This window comes from Sinocyclocheilus rhinocerous, unplaced genomic scaffold, assembly GCF_001515625.1.
Source record: "Sinocyclocheilus rhinocerous isolate Xijiao unplaced genomic scaffold, SAMN03320098_v1.1 scaffold1185, whole genome shotgun sequence".
NCBI lineage: Eukaryota > Metazoa > Chordata > Actinopteri > Cypriniformes > Cyprinidae > Sinocyclocheilus > Sinocyclocheilus rhinocerous.
The window spans coordinates 135249-154356 of NW_015627555.1; the positions used below are offsets into that span (position 1 = coordinate 135249).

At 36.5% G+C, this 19108-nt stretch overlaps 1 protein-coding gene across 1 annotated transcript in view; it reads right to left on the reverse strand.

Moving 5' to 3' along the window:
* Positions 1-7146: 7146 nt before the first annotated feature.
* Positions 7147-19108, reverse strand: part of LOC107730993 (polymerase I and transcript release factor-like) — a 24023-nt gene continuing 12061 nt past the window's right edge. The window contains exon 2 of the mRNA XM_016541963.1: positions 7147-9436. Within this exon, the coding sequence (XP_016397449.1) occupies positions 8720-9436 (717 nt within the window). The 3' untranslated portion in view covers positions 7147-8719. The remainder of the gene's footprint in view (positions 9437-19108) is intronic.

Consider the following 19108-nt stretch of genomic DNA (forward strand, 5'->3'; position numbering starts at 1 on the left):
AGCAAATGGCTGCAATATAACAAAGAGTGAAAAATTTAAGGGGGTCTGAATACTTTCCGTACCCACTGTATACTTCATTAACTGAAATAATGTTAATATTACAAATTACTACAAACTGTTACCTTTATAATATCCTGACAACCACCTTAAAAAAGAAAGTTCTAATGAGAATGGATCAAAGTTCACCACAAGTACCTCTTCCACAAACTGAGACAAATGCTAATATATAGAAAGTGCACATAGTGCCATAAACACAAACATCATGGTAACACACAACACAAAAACAATCCAATAAACATTAATTTAACAACATAAGATGTAAAATAAAACCCTAACTGGCATAAAAGACAAGAAAAATCTAGGAGGAAACAATTATTTAAATGAAAAAACATCAAGTGTGAGGTGTCCCTTTCTCTAAGTGAATGTGGATTTACAGTTTTTCACTGTAAATTATAAGATCACTTGTACAGTTTTTGAAAGTGAAAAATAACATTTAACAGCATTTTACTATAAAATTACATGAACTTTCCCATTAGATCTATTACAGTTTCGAGTAAGAGAAAATACTGTTAACCAATTAACAGGTTTTTACTGTAGCATAGAAGTCATTTACAGTTAAAATAATGATGTTTTTTACAGTAGTAAGTACTTCCTAGCACTGAACACTTTAAACGGGAAAACAAAAGAGGAAGCTTTTCAGATCCACATGACTGAAGAAACAAAGGATGAAGATATGGAGCACTAATTATTCCAATCATACACATTATCATTATATATACTTTTTTGGGAACAAAGAGTACAGGGAGAGCAGGCATCAAGTGTTCACCACATATGGGAACCAAAATTCAAGCATGAACCTCTTATGAAGTTTAATTTGATTTACATTTTTTGGTCACTACATCATTACTTTCAAAATGTGGAACATGGTAATAATAACCATAAATAACTTTTCAATAGTACTATATATACCACAGCACATTACCATGGAATGTATATAGTGCTCCCACATTACTTCAAAAAAAATCTTGAAAATAAGTGGTAAATATAGAAATCTCGTAACCTATAATTTCTAACTCGTCTATCGCTCGGGCCATAGTGTAAAACTGAAACTGGTCTAATTTGGAGTATAAAGCAAAACTCCATGAGGCGACATGAAAGACAGAAGCGAAAATGCGGCGAGCAACTAGAGGCAAAGGACGAGACGCCGCCGTTCACCATCTCACACGAGGATTCCCTCGGCCATATACTGGAAGATGTGACGTCATGACGCAGAGGTGGGGAATCCCCCAGGAGACAGTGCGTGAGAAAAAAAAAACGACAACCGGTGCAACTGCTAGAATGAAATCCTAAAGCATGAAAGCTGCCAAATCTGGATACAAAGCTGTTTTTATGCTGGGTCGGCGGGCGTAAATCCAATGACTTCAACAATAACGAGAAGTGAAAATGAGAGAGGTTTATTAGGCAATTATATTATTGTCTTTTGTTTTCATCTTCGTTTAATGTATATCCTTAATTGCCTCACCCTATTTATTTTCTGTGGTGTCTAATTAAGAAATGGCAGTACTTTGGGCGGTTTGGCAATATTGTAAATAATGACAATCATGCTAGTAAAGTATTATTGATTCTAACTCGGAGTATAAAGGCCTTTTTTATTATTTACACTTGTCCCTTTCTCACTTCATATTTTTATTAACCTCACCCAATTTAATTTCAATATTGTCTATTTGGTACTACAAGCACACTGTGGCACTATTGAAAAATTCTGACAACCACGCAAATAAGGCTTTGTTGACTGACTCTGAGAAGAAGAGGTAAGGGAGAAACGACAATACGGCATCTATAAACCTACTATGACATAATCAAGAATCTGCATTCATGAGGAATCAACGAAATAAAGCAAACCAGGTCAAAAATCCCTTTCACATCAGGTTACAAAACATGCATTCAAGCGAACGGAAAACTTTATGATTCTTCAGACTCTTATTTTGTATTCTTTAAGGACTTAGCAACATATTAAGTGTTTGTGAAACTAAGTCATCCAAGTTACTACTATCGTCTTGTCAGGTTACAGTGACATTCGTCTAGCTTCATGTAACGGCTCAGATGAAACAATGTGTACATTATTTCCGTCACGAGCGCATCCCGTTCTCAGAATCGAGCAGCATAGACTTTGATCGATACATCAGCAAGAGCTGCACTGCAAACCATCATCTGACACTGTAACTCATGTACAATCTTCACAGAGAAACAACCACAGAACTGCGCCTAAGTGCCTTTCTTCACTGCCTTACAAAGCGACGTGGCTGGACAACTTACCCCTCTATGTGTTGTTCAAGGTTTCTGAGAAAATGTCCCCCGCCGATATAAGCACAGTCAACACGTTACTGACTTTAATAAAACACGTTATTGGCTTTACTAACTACCGTTTAAGAGTTTATACGCTTTTCTAAAAAGATCTTTTCCAACTTTTCCGTCACTACAAACACGCAAGCTACAGTGGTCTATGCGAAAAAGGGCTGCACGTTTCCAGTTTCTCATTGATTGACAGGACTTTGACGCTCTCACGGACGAGATCAGGATTTTGTCCAATCGCTGAACTCGAACGACGCAAAGCAGGCGGGACATAGAACAAGCGAGCTAGAGTCCGCCTGTGTTTATTGCCCTGGCTCGGCAGGCTGTTCCGACTGCTCTGTCCTCCCTCGTAACGCGCTGTTCTGACAACGAGCACGGCGGGGGGAGGGCGAGTTTCTAGAACAGCAAGCCTGGAAGTCATCTGAATTACTGGCAGTACCTACGTCATCTCAACTTTTAATTCAGTGGATGTAAAAAGTGTACTGTTGTGACGTTTGCTCTAATCATTTCGATCCTTTTTTATAACACTGTACGTTAAGTGTGCCACTGGCCACAAATCACACAGCGAAACTAAATGAATATTTTCACTATATAAAACACAATATAACGCAATTTTTTTAAAAATAGAGACTTTCAACTCAGCTCAAATATTATTTATAAAGCACTTTCAAAACCATTAAAAAAATGGACCAAAAGTGCTGGTAAACTGTTACAAACATAAAATAACGGCAAAGCATAAACAAATAATTACATATTGAATAATTAAATATCAAAACTATTTATTTATTTATTTATGAGACTGAAAACATTTATTGCTGCAAATGCAGTCATTTTAGAAACAATATGGCTTAGCAAACAAATATTAATCAAGTGACTGGACTATAGTTTTGTAACTAGAGATGCTCAGTTTTTAGCCCCAAAACCAGAAATAGTATCAGCTGTTTTACAGTACAGTTATGGGTTCCTATAGGAATTTCTAATGGGTTTTTAGTATAACAGTGGTTTCAAAATTCATGTTTCAGGTGTGACTGTCTATAATTTATAGAACAAAACGAAAATCTCTTCAAGTAACGTTAACCACAGTCCTTTCCCAGCCAACATGTATATGTGGGCCCCACATGGTTTATGCTGGGTCTACATGGGTACCAAGTGGGCATGGTCCCAAAATGGGCAATGTGGGCAATTGACATTGGGCCATTATGGAACCCGCGGACAATCCCATTTTGGGCCCACTTTTTCAGCCCATGTCAAACCCACATGGGCCCCACACACAAATGTTGGCTGGGTTCTTACTCAGAAATCAAAAAAATATTTTTTAAAAACCCTCTGAAATTCCCAAAGGAAACCCTGGGTTCACCTACAAATTGACGTCATGATTGAGCAGCTCTGATGTGCTTGTATCAAAATAAGGTTAATCTGTTTTTCTCACTCACACATTTCAACCTAACGTTGTCTCTGATTGCTGCAAAATAATCTTTAACACAATGCTCCATTGTGTTCGTACCATTATCAGATATGATTTTATTATTAATAATATTATTCTTAAACAGACCCTTCCAAACATATTTCCTTGAAGAAGTATATTTACTTCTGTTTGCATTTAAGACAGGGGCTTCTAAGTAAACGTCAAAGGATGTTTTCCACAGTCCAGAAGTTCCAGTCCAAGTCCAGTAGGCTCTTGGTTGTTTGTTGTTTTTTCTTCTCCCCTCACATCTGGTCTCTCAGTGCTGTCTTTAATGCCAAACAGAAACTGATGCTGACAAAACACATTCATATCTGATGATGTGTCAAGAAATGATTCTGGAAATTACACATCACATGTGTTGCATTAATACTGAAATGAAGGTCTCATGAACATGCTTTTACTGTGAAAAGATCCTGTGTCTGTTTGTTCTTAAGTTAAAATCTCACTTGGGTTAAGAATATAAAAACATATACAGTGAATAATGTGAACATTTCACTCTTTCACTAAATAAGGACAGAATTGACATTGTTGTATGAGTTATATCTTTAACAAAATACTTTTTACACTTTTGCGCAGTTCTGTTAAAGATCTCAGAGGCTCAAGAGACCTGCTGCAAATAGGCCTGTTGCTCACTATATATAGCACTTCCTCAATTTTTATTTTAGAAATACAAAGTTGTTTTGTTATGTAATGTTAACCATTGAAGAAGACGACAATGATGATGGAAGCAGAATAAAGAACAAGGAAATAATGAACATGTATTTCCTGTCATTTCTCGCTCCTCGGCACAGATGCCAGATGTCACACTGGTGCAAATAAAATCCCCAAACATTCATTTGATCTGATTAGTCTACGATGACTTACATTTTAAACATCCTCATTTAAGTCACATCTCACCCGTCATCTGTTTATTTACATGCACTTATCTACACAGCGGAATACGTGCAAAAATGAGACATTTATTTGCGCATATTTTGTACAGATTGATAAAGTGATATAGTTTGTGCTGGATGATGGAAAGAGGCCATAATACAAACTCACATAGGAATAATAAGAATGTAAGAATGAGTACTCATATAAGAATGAGTACTCAGGAACAAAATATTAATGATTTAAATTTGCATTTACACCTACGAAATGTATGACTTCATAATATGGCTAAGTGAAGTAATTTGGAAAGTCACACATATGATTAATAACCAATGTATGCACCCCATATTTAATAGTTTTATTTATTCATACAAAACAAAACTCATGCACACAAACTTCCCTGTCACTACAAGCCTCATGTATTTTTGTCTCCACATAGGAAGTTCACACACAGCTTAAACAGTATAGAGAAAATGCGGATAAACATCAGCTCAGTGGGTTCTAGTTTGCTCTTTCTGTAAACACACAACCACCTGTTCTTCTGAGACACGGATGGAAAACACAGATGTGCAGCAGTGTGTGTTTGTGTGGTACAGAGACCAATCCATACGGCATCTCATACATTGTTTATATTGCAAACAGTTTTCGTGTAATGAACAATATCGACATATCTGATATATATCCAAAGAGACTGCTGTCTATTTGAGTGATAACTTTTAATATCTGTTCCATCATTAAGATATCAAGAAAGAAAGTTAATCTTATCAGAGGTGCTAATAAATAAAACATTGTAAAATAAAGTTCATATACTCTTTAGAAAAAAAAATGTAAAAAGCTACATCACACACACACACGCACACACACACACACACACACACACACACACACATACAGTATGTGCTATGTCTATTCCCCAGCCTCTTTCTTTTTCTTCTGCTGTCTTCTGCCCCCCATTTGGAAAAGCACTCTGCTTAATCAGATTCCTCGCATTGATTATTTAATGTATTCCCTCTACGACCAATACGACACCACCAATGACAGAGAACAGACAGAGAGAACATGAGGGAGAAGCAGAGGAAAAAACAGCATAAACAGAGAGCAGCCTGTATAGTAATGCATTATGCCTTATTCCTGTCCAAACATGGCACATCTAACTTTAGAAAACAAGCTTTCATTTTTTGCTTAGAATTCATTACATTATAAAGAATGTATTTGGGTGCTTTTAAATAATTAATCCAAAAAGTTCAATTATGGATTCACTTATAAATGTATTAATCTCTGGTCTTAAGATATGAGAAAACCTGCATTATATAACTGACCTCATATAACATGTGTTTAATAAGGTTTACTATCTGTACCAAAGGCACTTTTTAATTGTTTTTATTTTCAAAACCTTTAAATGCCTATTTTAAGTGGGGTCAAATCATACATGTTTTAGTATTTGGTTTTACTCTACGGTCCAAAGTTAGTAAGGTATATTCCTGCCAAAAGTTGGCCCTTAATGGGCATTCATGCTGACATCGCCTAAATCTGTTTGCCTGCAGTGTCCAGCTGTATATTCAGACTTGTTGTCATCCTTCTGTTTGCTGTGAATTTGTCACTGTAACTCATGTCTCATTGAAAATGAACTGCTTAGTTTCAATAAATGCTCTTTTTGGACTAGGGAGGAAGTTGGAAGTTTCTTAGTTTTGAAAGTTACACTTTGATTTTACTATTTAACCCTATAAAGCCTACTGTATATGCAAATTTTAAGGTCTATAAATTATCAACATGATATACATACATATGTACAAACATGTTGTACTGTACGTAGTCTACTACTTTCCTTCTGCTTGATGTGATTGATAGGTCATACTTTTTCAGCAAGGTCTTTTAGTATAATTAAAAAAAAAAAAACTCCAAGTGTCCGATTCCAAGGCCTGGCAGCAAGTGTGTTTTGGGACTCGGTCCGACACTGTGGTCAAAAGCGTTTTTCAAATATTGTTTAGTGCACCTTTAACCTAATGGACTACCTTGATTGTCATATAATGACACTCTCTGGAAGAATACTGAATTATTTTTAGTAACGCCATGTCCAAATTTATATACTATATAGACATATTTTCATGTTTCAAGACTTAGCACTGAATTTGAAAGAAAATGTCCACATCGGACTGCAGATTCCTTGCTGGTACAGCTTGATATTGCTGTGTGTGTGTCTGAACTATCAATCAGTGGTCCATGTCTGTTCACCACAATGTTACTTTTCACTACTGCACGGGCGCTAATGATCTACAGTGTGCAGCTTCTGCTCTCTCTGATAGCTGTAAATAGGTCAGTAGATACAAAGAATTATATATATATATATATATAGAGAGAGAGAGAGAGAGAGAGACTCTTTAAAAAAGAATGAAACATTGTAGCATTTTGGTTTATTCACAAAAATAAATAAAAAAATAAATCAAGCCTCAAGCCTCAGGTCTCACAGCACAAAGGTGGACACTTTTATTTGTTTATTAAAATCAACCTACACCTAAAATCCATTTATACAGCCACAAATCTCACAAGGATAGCAGCAGAGCCATAAGCAGCTTCATTCAGACCTTCACACCTAGAAGACTATTGCCCATGTGTGCCATGAACACTGCAACAACTGGACATTTTCATAATACCAGATCATAAATAGCATGATACAAAACGTTTTGTTTTCAGTGAGTGTATCATTTGTAAAATTAGTCTATTCAAGCTATATGCAATAATGTGGGCCAATTATTTGATATGAATGCACTTAAAGTACAATGAAAGATCAGTGATCGAGCTGAATACTCAAATAGGATACAACTATGGTGTACTGTATTTCTCTTTACTTCAGTAAGCTGGACTACAAAATCACTATTATATCAGCATTACTTTTCCATTGAGTAGGTCCCTGTTCACCTAATACTGTATTCGTGTGTGTATATGTAATAGCCTTACTTTGAACATGTTAAAGTGTATATGTACAAACAAGGTAAACAGTCCAATGAATTTACCTCAAAATGAATAAAACTGAATTCTTTTCAGAGACTGATATTCCGTTTGATCTTACAGGTTTTTAAGAGCTTCTTGTTTACATATATATATCAAAGATCACATTTCGCCATCTCTAGATGTCAATTGAAGCAATTAATGTGCATAAAGTCTGAGTCAGAGAGTGAAGCATTTAAAACCTTTGGAGCTTGGATTACATTACAATCAGTGTTTACACCACAAAACAACTCGTCAGAATCCACGTCATTATTAAAACCTTACGTTTCAAAAGAAAAAAGTTCAGTCAGTAGTTATTTGTAGTTGTTTCTTTCCATTTTTTGTTTCATTTCACTTTAACTAGAATATTTTTCAATTCACTTTCCCTCACAACAATATTTCCAACAGACAACATACTCTCTAGCACCTTAAAGTTTTCACTTTCAACAGCTTCCAACAGTTCATTCATGGCATTAAAACAAAGCCCAGATGTTCTACAAGATGCGTAGAGCCTGCTTTTAATTTATACTGTTGAAATTAGCAGACATCACATCACATGATAGTACAAAGAACACAAGGTGTTCATTAAATATAGGCACTTTAATATAAATATATATAGGCAATATCTGGCCACAACCGGGTAGCCTTGATTACAGATGAATAAGTTAATATTAATTGTCTAATAGGAACAAAATGCCATGAAAGTGTTTATGAAAATTTTTAGATGTAGATTAAGTCTTGGTTATCAAATTAAAAATTATTTGATCTTTTTTGAATAATATTCAGTTCTCGACACAAAATTGACCATTAGTCAATTTAAAAATTGACAATTGAACAAAACAAAACAAAAAAAATGCAACCTTGGGGTTGAGAGGATAATAAGAAACAAACAAACACACAAACAAAATGTTCAGCCAAAGGTCCAGTCGACTCCATTCATTTGCTCTTTATTCCGTTCCTCAAGCACATCTCAGTTCCCTACATCCTTTTAGCCTTATTTATCTCCAGACCTCCACATTATTTTCCCCAGGGCTCAGCATGTTGGACTTACTGGCCGGCCTTCTCCCTCGGCCTCACCGTCTCCTGGAACGCCAGCCGTGATTGATCAGCTGCCTCTAGTAAGGCCTCCATCTCAGGGCTGTCAAGATTGACCAGTTCACCTTCCTCCACCCTTGACACTAGACCTCCTTCCTGCGCTGCAAGACCCTCTTGGACCTCCTCATTCTTCTCCACCTGCTTCTCCTCTTCCTCTGCCTCAGGTTCTGGTGTGGGTTCCATCTCACCCTCACGGACCTTCTTGACGTGGAAGGTGAAGGGCGGTACGCGGTAGGTGGTTGATTTGGATCTTCTCTTCTCTCTGGAGCTCCGGATCTTCTCATGGCGTTCAGTGTTAGGCGTCATCTTTGTTCCTAGCTTACCCATCTTCTTGCCCAGGCTCTTCTTGGTATTCTCAAGGTTCTCTCGGGTTCTCTGACGTGTCTTCTCCAGGTTCTCTTTAGTTCTCAGTCGGGTTTTCTCCAGGTTCTCCTTGGTTTTCTGTCTGGTCTTCTCCATCTGCTCCTTGCTGAAGGCTATCTTCAGCTTGTCCACCTTCTGGAGGCCACTGCGTTTGATGCGCTCAGCACGAGATTCCTTTATGATCTCCTCAACCTCAACTTCCTCTTCAGAGCCATGGTCTTCCTCTGCTCCTTCACTCAGCACCTGCTCTCCTTCCTCTCCTGCAGCCTCTGGCTTCTTAGAGACCTTCACAGGCTTTACCTTGTCCTGAGCGAAAAGGTGAGAAAAATTAAGGAACTAAGATTAGATTAGACCAGACAGATCAGAATATTTTTGAACTTCCTGATTTGAATCCAAGCAGTTGGTATTAAATTAGGCGTGACTAGCACCATTTCTTACTACAGAGAATCAGAGAAATTCTCACTTTCAGTATTACTGTCAGACAAAGAGTACTGAATATAAAAATCAAATATGTGCAAATACATGTTTCATAAGAGCGTACTCAACAGACTGTGTTCCTGTCCATAATACTCAGGGGGGTTCATGACCCTTTAAACCAGGGCTCTTCAACTAGTTTCTTTTGAGGGCCGGAAAACAGGGGTGTACAGGGGGCGAGTCCAATATCTGAGCAATATTTGTCCCTGATTTTTTTCAATATGCTTTCATCAAAACAGTGGCAAAAATTGACTAAGTATTAATATTACTATAGTATTATTGCAGTGTTCATCTTGTTTTTAGACCGATTGCTTTGGATTATTTTTTCTTGGTGGAATACAGGTTGGTTATCTTATATGCCTATATATAACAAAATAATAATGACAGGCTATATGGACATCAAATATTAATTGGGGTTGAAATTATTTTGTAAAATAATTGGCTGACTGTACACTCTTCTGACTTAACTTTGAACGCTGACTTCATCATGAAACTAATATCTAATAAGAGTTTACTGATTGTTTTCTGGCTTCATAACCAGTTGGACTTCATTCTGTCTCAAGACTTATAATCGCTCTATATTGTTACCCCTAAACTTGTTCTTAACATGTTGTTTTATATCCCATTGAGTCATTCAGTCCTCATTTGCAGATCATGCAGATAAACTGATAGACTGACACGTGTCAGCACTGGGAAAGATAATTACCATGATTACACGGGTAGAGGAGCTTTGTAGTAAGATAAGAAACTGATTTCTATGCAACTAGAATGAGAAAATGTCAATGTGATTCATTTTAAATATGAGCCATTAATAAAATCATATTGAGTCCACAGACGAATATAGCACTCCCTCTAGAGGGCACTGTAAATGCGATGGTTCACATGAAAAACGCTTTTAAAGCAAAACAAGTTAGTTTGGTTTAAAATTTTAAATTAATTGATATATAAATTACAAATTTGATAGTAATTTATAGGCAATATATAGCAATGATATAAATAGCATATTTTATCATTGTGTGGTTTAAATGTTCAATTGCATTTTGGGGTTGTATCTAGTAAACAGCACCGGCTCACCTAGAGAACCAAAGTCTTCTGAAAGACTGAAATGATAAAAAGCTCTTATTCAGTCGTGCACATTCAACTAGGGCCGTGTGAGCAATTCAAAGAGATTTATCACCAAAAAAAAAAAAAAGCATGGCAGAATTCAACTGGAGAACTCTTTACAAATAAATACACTCATTCAAGCACAAACACAACAATGCAAAGTCATCTATTTGAGTGAGACATGGCAACATATCTTAGCCACATCAATTAAAAGGGAATGTCAGTAGATATTTGAACACAATATGTAGGTTAAAAGATACTTGAAAACATCCATACTTGGCAAAAAAAAAAAAAAAAAAAAGACATGTGTTCGACCCATAAAACAGATGCTATTTTGAGAAGGAGAAGCATAGTGATGGTATCAACTCTCCGCTTGTAAGTTATCATATTATGTTATTTAATCATATGCCAATGTAAAGACAGCTGGTTTCCTTCTCTTGATCATAATGGCTGTATCCAAAAGTATAACACACCCTCTGGTGGTCAAAAGAAGAATTGACACTATGCAGGGCTCTCCTTACAATTTACAAATAATCATTTTTCTGTTATCCCCGAATCTATTTTTTCCCCTCTGGCCCCGTGCCAATGAAAGTCCTCGTAAACTTGCATGTGCTTCCTTTTCTGGTTCTGAAGGCTGATGATGTATATATGTGTTTATTTTAGGCTGACCTTTCCTCTCTTTGTATTCCATCTGTCTCATTCCCTGAACAGTGCTCATTCATTCACTCTTTAACCACCTATTACTGTATCACTATTCCGTTCTGCACCCTAACCAGTAAATACTGATGCTGTCACCATAGTAACTGCATCCACTGACTGACTCGCAGACTCAGAGTCAAGCACTGGACTGAAGACCTGCAGGTACTGTGCTGTGCGTATGTGTGTATGTGTGTGTGTGAGAGAGAGACATAACAGACACCTAATAAACATCCCAGATAAACTGCAATGTGTTCGACCCATAAAACAGATGCTATTTTGAGAAGGAGAAGCATAGTGATGGTATCAACTCTCCGCTTGTAAGTTATCATATTATGTTATTTAATCATATGCCAATGTAAAGACAGCTGGTTTCCTTCTCTTGATCATAATGGCTGTATCCAAAAGTATAACACACCCTCTGGTGGTCAAAAGAAGAATTGACACTATGCAGGGCTCTCCTTACAATTTACAAATAATCATTTTTCTGTTATCCCCGAATCTATTTTTTCCCCTCTGGCCCCGTGCCAATGAAAGTCCTCGTAAACTTGCATGTGCTTCCTTTTCTGGTTCTGAAGGCTGATGATGTATATATGTGTTTATTTTAGGCTGACCTTTCCTCTCTTTGTATTCCATCTGTCTCATTCCCTGAACAGTGCTCATTCATTCACTCTTTAACCACCTATTACTGTATCACTATTCCGTTCTGCACCCTAACCAGTAAATACTGATGCTGTCACCATAGTAACTGCATCCACTGACTGACTCGCAGACTCAGAGTCAAGCACTGGACTGAAGACCTGCAGGTACTGTGCTGTGCGTATGTGTGTATGTGTGTGTGTGAGAGAGAGACATAACAGACACCTAATAAACATCCCAGATAAACTGCATAGTGTTAGATGTGAGCTTTACTTTATGTCTTGGCTGATTTTAGTGATGCCTCCATTTGAGTTTAGCAGCTACTGTTTGTCTTACATTCATTTGCAATGTCAAAAATTTCCGTATTTTGATAAAAAAAAGTTAGTCCTTACGTGAACCTGGGTTCGATAAACACCCTAAAACTCCAGAACAAGCCAGAATATAGAGGTCCGGAAATATCTGAGGTGTTACACAATGCTGGAAATGTGCAGTGATCATTGCACATACACCGCAAACACTCAATCCAAACAGCCAAAGCCAACAGAGAGAACTCAGTGTAAACACACATAGAATTACTGAGAATACATGTAAATACTGGGGAGGTATATGGATTCAAGGAATACCGAATGGACTGCATTATATTTTGCGGTTGAATCACAGATGTTACGATTAAGATGGCACATTAGCAACTGCTCCTAATTATTTCCACATGTCTCCATGTCCTCTGTATTAAAAGGGCCAAGATCCACCCGTAAACATAAAAGTAATTTGTAATGTAAATTTACAGATGTGGTCTGTAACAGCAAGCAAGTCAAAGATTTAGTTTGTCATAAATAATGACAACACTGAAAATCAGACAATTTTAATTAAAAAGCTGAAATTAGACAGTACTGGTAAAACACCTAATGCAAAATATATTTAAATAAAATAACATTTACATTATTCAAATTATTTTAATGTACAATATATTACTACAATTAAATAGAATTATCAAATCAGTCTAATTGAGACAGCAGCAATTATTTTAATTAATTAATTAATAATTTTAATTTCTAAATCCATAAACAGAGCTTGTATTAAACAGTGAATCTTAAAATAATTACAGTGCAGAAAATAACTGTTGTCAGAGACTGATTGAAATGAGTGGTAGCACTGTAAATAAATATCTGCAACTGCCATGATTTCTCTTATAAAGCAACAGGCAACTTTTAATGTAAACCATTGTCAAAATCATTGAAATCATTACATTTCTTACCAACGAGAAATAAGAAAGTTAATACTGTGTATTGTGGCCATTACTGGAACATATCACCCAATACTAAGGTGAAAAGTGCCAAAAAAAAAACAATCAATACGCACAGCAAAGTCCACTTTTAGATAGATTCTTGTAAATATAACAATTTCAATTATTGTAAATGTAACAATTTTAGCAAACCAAATGCCTAGAGTCGAGTCACTGGGTACAAGGCCAAAACCAGAGTCCAAAATGAACACTTACAGAGCGCCAAATCCCAGTAAAATCTGGCTTTGGGGAGTAAATAAAATGCTTGCCAGTTGGCTGGTGTCTTAACACATGGTTTAAATGTAACTATTTCTAGGATGTTTAAACTTTGACTGTGGATATACTTTTTAGTTGACTAAAGCAAAAGTGCTGCAAAATCACAATTGGTTTTTATATTTTTGTGACAGATGCAGTGTCTCATATAACAATGATCTGCACTATTTTCCACTAAAATGCGGCTAAATAATTCTGCTGTCATAAGAATAAATATATATATTTTTTACATTTTGTAATTATTATAATAACGAAAAATGCAGTTTCATGGCTGATAAGAAATATTTATGGTCAGTAAATTCTCAATTCACTCAAAGAGTTTATTTTGGATCCTGGTTGCAGTTATGTAGTACTGGCAAAAGCAATAGTACAAATACAGTAACCATAAACACCACATTAATGCTGCTGCCAGTGTGTCTGGTGCCGTGTAATACTCTCAAACTCCTGCTCAAAAGCTCTAGGCTAAAAAGAATGTCAGTACACACTGTATATATAGAAGGATCCCCATCTAACCCCCTAAAAGAGGCGAACAATTACCCAGATTAACAGCGATCTGTGGACCATGGCACCATGACAACCGTTACCAAGACAGCGGTAAAAACATTTGGTGCAGTCGTTCGCATGACATATACAGCTAAACAAAGTCAGCCGGTGATGAGTAGATAACAGCTGTTTGTGTGTGTGTGTTAGAGGCATGATGTTGAAAGGCATGTTAAGGTAGAGGCACTGAGCAGCTGTTGACTTCTGTTGGGTTCAGAGCAGCAGCTGTACAGCAGAACTCCTACTGAGAACCCGAAAAAAAAAAATAATAATAACTTTAAGCATGACTTTAGTATGGGTTTTGTGACAGGTATTACAAAAATACAGTCTCTCTCTTGCATAAGAGACAAGATCTTTGTTGTGCCAGTCAGGACACCAGAACCACAAGTGCACATGCATTAGTTTTTCAAGGGTAAGACGCCATTAACAAATGAATAAAACAGGCACAACAACACACACTACTGAATCTGTCTCTAAAGGTTATATTAAACTACTGCGGTTGAAACAGGAGCCATCTGCTGTTTTTGTATATCTGACAGCTTCATAATGTCAAAGAGGTAAAGGCTTTTCAACCATTAACTTCCTATATATCCTATATATATTTCCTATATATATTTCCTCAAGCATTAACTATATATATATATATATATACAGAGATGGGCAGTATTTTATTTAAATGTATTTAAAATATGTATTGAATTACTTTTGAGTATTTTGTAATTTGTATTTTGCTTGACAAAATCAAATGTAATTTTTCATTAAATACTTTGAGAGACAGTAATTTGTATTTGAAATACTTAAAATACTTGATTAAGTAGGTCATTTTATTCTCAGATAATACACTATCTTTCTTCACTTGTGTTAACAGTACTGCCAACTATAGCCTATCATCACAGTTTTTCCAGCTCGGCTTCGGGGTGTCTCCCCTCCCCACCGCCCCCACCCGAAAAAAGTCGTAACGTAAGCGGAGGAAGGAAGGATCATGATACGTCTCTTCAGTGCTTTCCTCGAGGTGGCCTCCACCCCGAGGGGATGCCGCCCCCGACGGGTACCCTGCAGGCCCGGCACCCTGCCGGGACCGTGGGTTCAAAGACCCCCCGTAATAGGGAGCGCCCGTCCGGGGTTACGACCCCTCTTTTTTTTCACAAACTGTGACGCGTAGCAAGGCCTTAAACCTCAAATAAAGAGTACAACTCTCAGCGGTGGATCACTCGGCTCGTGCGTCGATGAAGAACTAATGTGAATCGCAGGACACATTGATCATCAACACTTCGAACACACTTTGCGGCCTCGGGTTCCTCCCGGGGCCATGCCTGTCTGAGGGTCGCTTTCCCATCGATCGGGGCCTCCGGGTCCCGCGGCTGGAGCGTCGTAGGGGGTGGGGGGTCTCCCCATCCCCCTCCGTCCTCCTAAGTGCAGACCGCCTCGGGTTGTGTCCCCTCGCCTCCCCGGTCCTTCTCCCAGTGTAATTTTAATAAACCTCATCTGTCGACATGATGTCGGTGAATCACATTGGCCGTTGCTCGCTCGCATTACTTGAGTGTGTGCAAGAGCATGAACAACAAGTTGCTGGCCTCAGTTCAGTTAATGGCCACCGGTGCAGCTAATAACAAGAGTTTCTGAATTCTACATAGGGCCTGTATCAGCTACATATCAGCATTTTAAGGAGTTAATCTTTACTGTTGACAGTGAAATAGCTTGAGGCATCCTCTTGAGTAGAACTAGGTGGTACAACAATACAGTTATGCAGGACTGCTTTATTTTTGACATGCTGATAAAGAAACAAAGGAGCGATAAAGAAACATGAAAAAAATAAAGCATAGATATTCTTGACAGAATTCAAGCAAACACAGTCGGTTGTGTCTTAAGTGAGCATAAGAAATTAGAAGAAATATGGATCAATATATTGGATATATAGAGCACTTCTCTCTCTCTCATGTGTGTATCTAACGCTACTATTACTAAATGTAATGGCACTGTCTCTTGCACTTCAAATTAATGCTTGTGAATATTGTTTGTATTTTTGTATTTTCAAATGACAAATTACTTGTATTTTAATTAAATACATTTGATGAGCAAATATTTGTAATTTGTAACAAAATAATTTAGATGTGTTTGTGCCCATCTCTGTATATATATATATCAAATTCTGTTCTGTGAACCAAATAATCCTAAAAAATATGTATCATGGTTTCCACAAAAATATAAAAATACCAATATTAAGCAGCAAAACTGTTTTAAACATTGATAATAATCAGAAATGTTTCTTGAGCAGCAAATCAGCATATTAGAATGATTTCTGAAGGATGATGTGACACTGAAGACTGGAGTAATGATGCTGAAAATTCAGCTTTGCCATCACAGGAATAAATGACATTTTAAAATATATTAAGATAGAAAACAGTTCTTTTACATACTAAATAGTATTAACATTTTACAATATTACCCTTTCTGCTGATTAAACAAATGCAGTCTTGATGAACATTAGAAACTTTTAAAAACATGAAATAAAATTACAGCAACTCACGCTTCATTTATTCTCAGCCCATTCAACAAACATCGCATTCTGGCCCGGACACACACACTTACACTGAACACACACTGCTGTCTGGGTAAATATGACACCCTGAATTCAGCGCAAAAATAGAGCAGAGCCCATCAGTAATGTTGAAGATCACGCAAAACCCCCATAAGTCACAGCCACACCTCATCGTCTTCCACCCAGCACACCACTACAGATGATGTGCACACCATTCAGATGATGTGCATCCCTAAAATAGTACGTTTTTGACATGCATGTTCACCACAGGTGCACAGCTGCAAAAGTGAATCATTAAACAATGCAACAAAAATGTCTTCAAATTTGGTACCAGTAAAGAGGTTAGAAGTCAGTGGATATTTCAACAAATAAAATAAAAGGAACCTCATAAGGCTCTGCTTGCGTTTATAAACTGTTCTGGTACTAACTTCCAATGATAGCTTCTGAGAATAATGATGTTAATGTCAGTTCTGAATAAATCAATTAAAATGTCCATTTATGAAATATTATTGTGTGCACTCTCTCCCTCACACACACACACAGACACACACACTTGTCACCTACAGGAGTCCAGTTTTACAGGGGTAATTTATGTAGGTCTCAGAGGTCTGTGATTAGATATCTGATAAATGCCAGTTGTGTAACCTGCAGCCTCAGTGGACATTCCACCAGAGAAGACTGAAACTGAGACTTCACTAGCAATTTAATCCACACACACAAACATATCTGCACATGCACACACACATAGACTCATTGTAAAATACTATTACAATTTAAAATAACTGTTTTCTCTTTGAATGCACATTGTAAAAAATGATAGTGATTTTAACAGTAAAAGACTGTAAAAATGCTACAGTAAAAAGCGTACTATACACGGTACTATATACAAAAAATCGTACTGTACATGGTGAATAACTGTAATTAAATTTGCAGTGAATAACTGGAGCAAACGGTTTAAATTTGCTCCACTGAGGCTGCAGTGTTTTTTTTACAGTAAAACACTGTTAAAATTACGGGTTTTGTGATTTACAGTGAAAAACCGTAAACTGACATTCCCAGAATGACACTTCACATTTGAGTTTTTTCTCATCAGTTGCGTACATTAGGGTTTTATCTTACATCTAACGTTGTTAAATTAAAGTTTATTGCATTATTTCAGTATCATGCGTGTTACCATGATGGTGTTTAGTGTTTGAATGAAACTGTGCACCTTCTATATATTACTATTCCCATCCTCAGCTTGTGGAAAAGCTGTTTGTGATGAACTTTGATTCATCATGTGATGTTCATCACCTGTTTTTGGAGGTTATTAGTGTATTACAACGGTACAAAACAAATATTAGTAGTTCAATAGGTAGGTACATTAACATTATATCAATTATTGAAATATGTTTTTTTTATAAGTTAAGTCTGTAAAACCTAAAATGCTGCTACCATATTTTTTACAGTAAGGTTCTGGCAACCACAGCTGCCGATATCTGATTTTTTAAAAAGTGTATCTTAAAGTCCAACTCACTCAAAAGTTTGCAATCACAGTAAAAATCAATTTTTATCCTCTAGAAATAATGTTATTGTAGTAAAACCAATCATTTATATTATTAATATATAAATACATTATAGTAATTATTGTTATATACGTTTATGACCAGTGTTGGGGGTAACGCATTAGAAGTAACGCGAGTTACGTAATCAGATTACTTTTTTCAAGTAATTAGTAAAGTAACACATTACTTTTTAATTTACACGAGAATATCTGAGTTACTTTTTCAAATAAGTAACGCAAGTTACTTTTTTTTCCAATTTATTTATTGACAGCTCTCCTGTCCCCATGTTGAGAGAAATCAGAAGATGTTACTGTAGTTCTAAAATAAATATGAATATGCATTAATTCATCTCACTCATACAAAAAAAACCACAGATTCAGTATTCCTCAAAATGAATAAAAATAATGCAACTCAGAATATGACGCAAACCTGCAATAATTAAATGTTAAACAACACAAATATCCTTTATGTACTTAATCCCATTCTATTAACCAATGTCTTTGCTTCTGACCTTCGATGATCCAGTTCAACCGTACTAATAAGCACAAATTACTCTAGACAAACATTTGTGTGTCTTTTTTATTGCTGAAGTGTGTTGAAATCATCTTCTGCATTCTACAGTACGGATGTAAATTTACTTTCCCTTCAGCCTGAGGCTTATTCATTTAACTTTTGGTGTGAAAAGGCTTTTATATTTGCCAAAAATAGAACTTTTTTATTTTAAAAACAAAAAAGCAAGCCCTGTCCAGATTGTAAAAGTAACGCAAAAGTAACGTAACGCATTACTTGCCATAAAAAGTAACTAAGTAACGTAATTAGTTACTTTTTTATGGAGTAACGCAATATTGTAATGCATTACTTTCAAAAGTAACTTTCCCCAACACTGG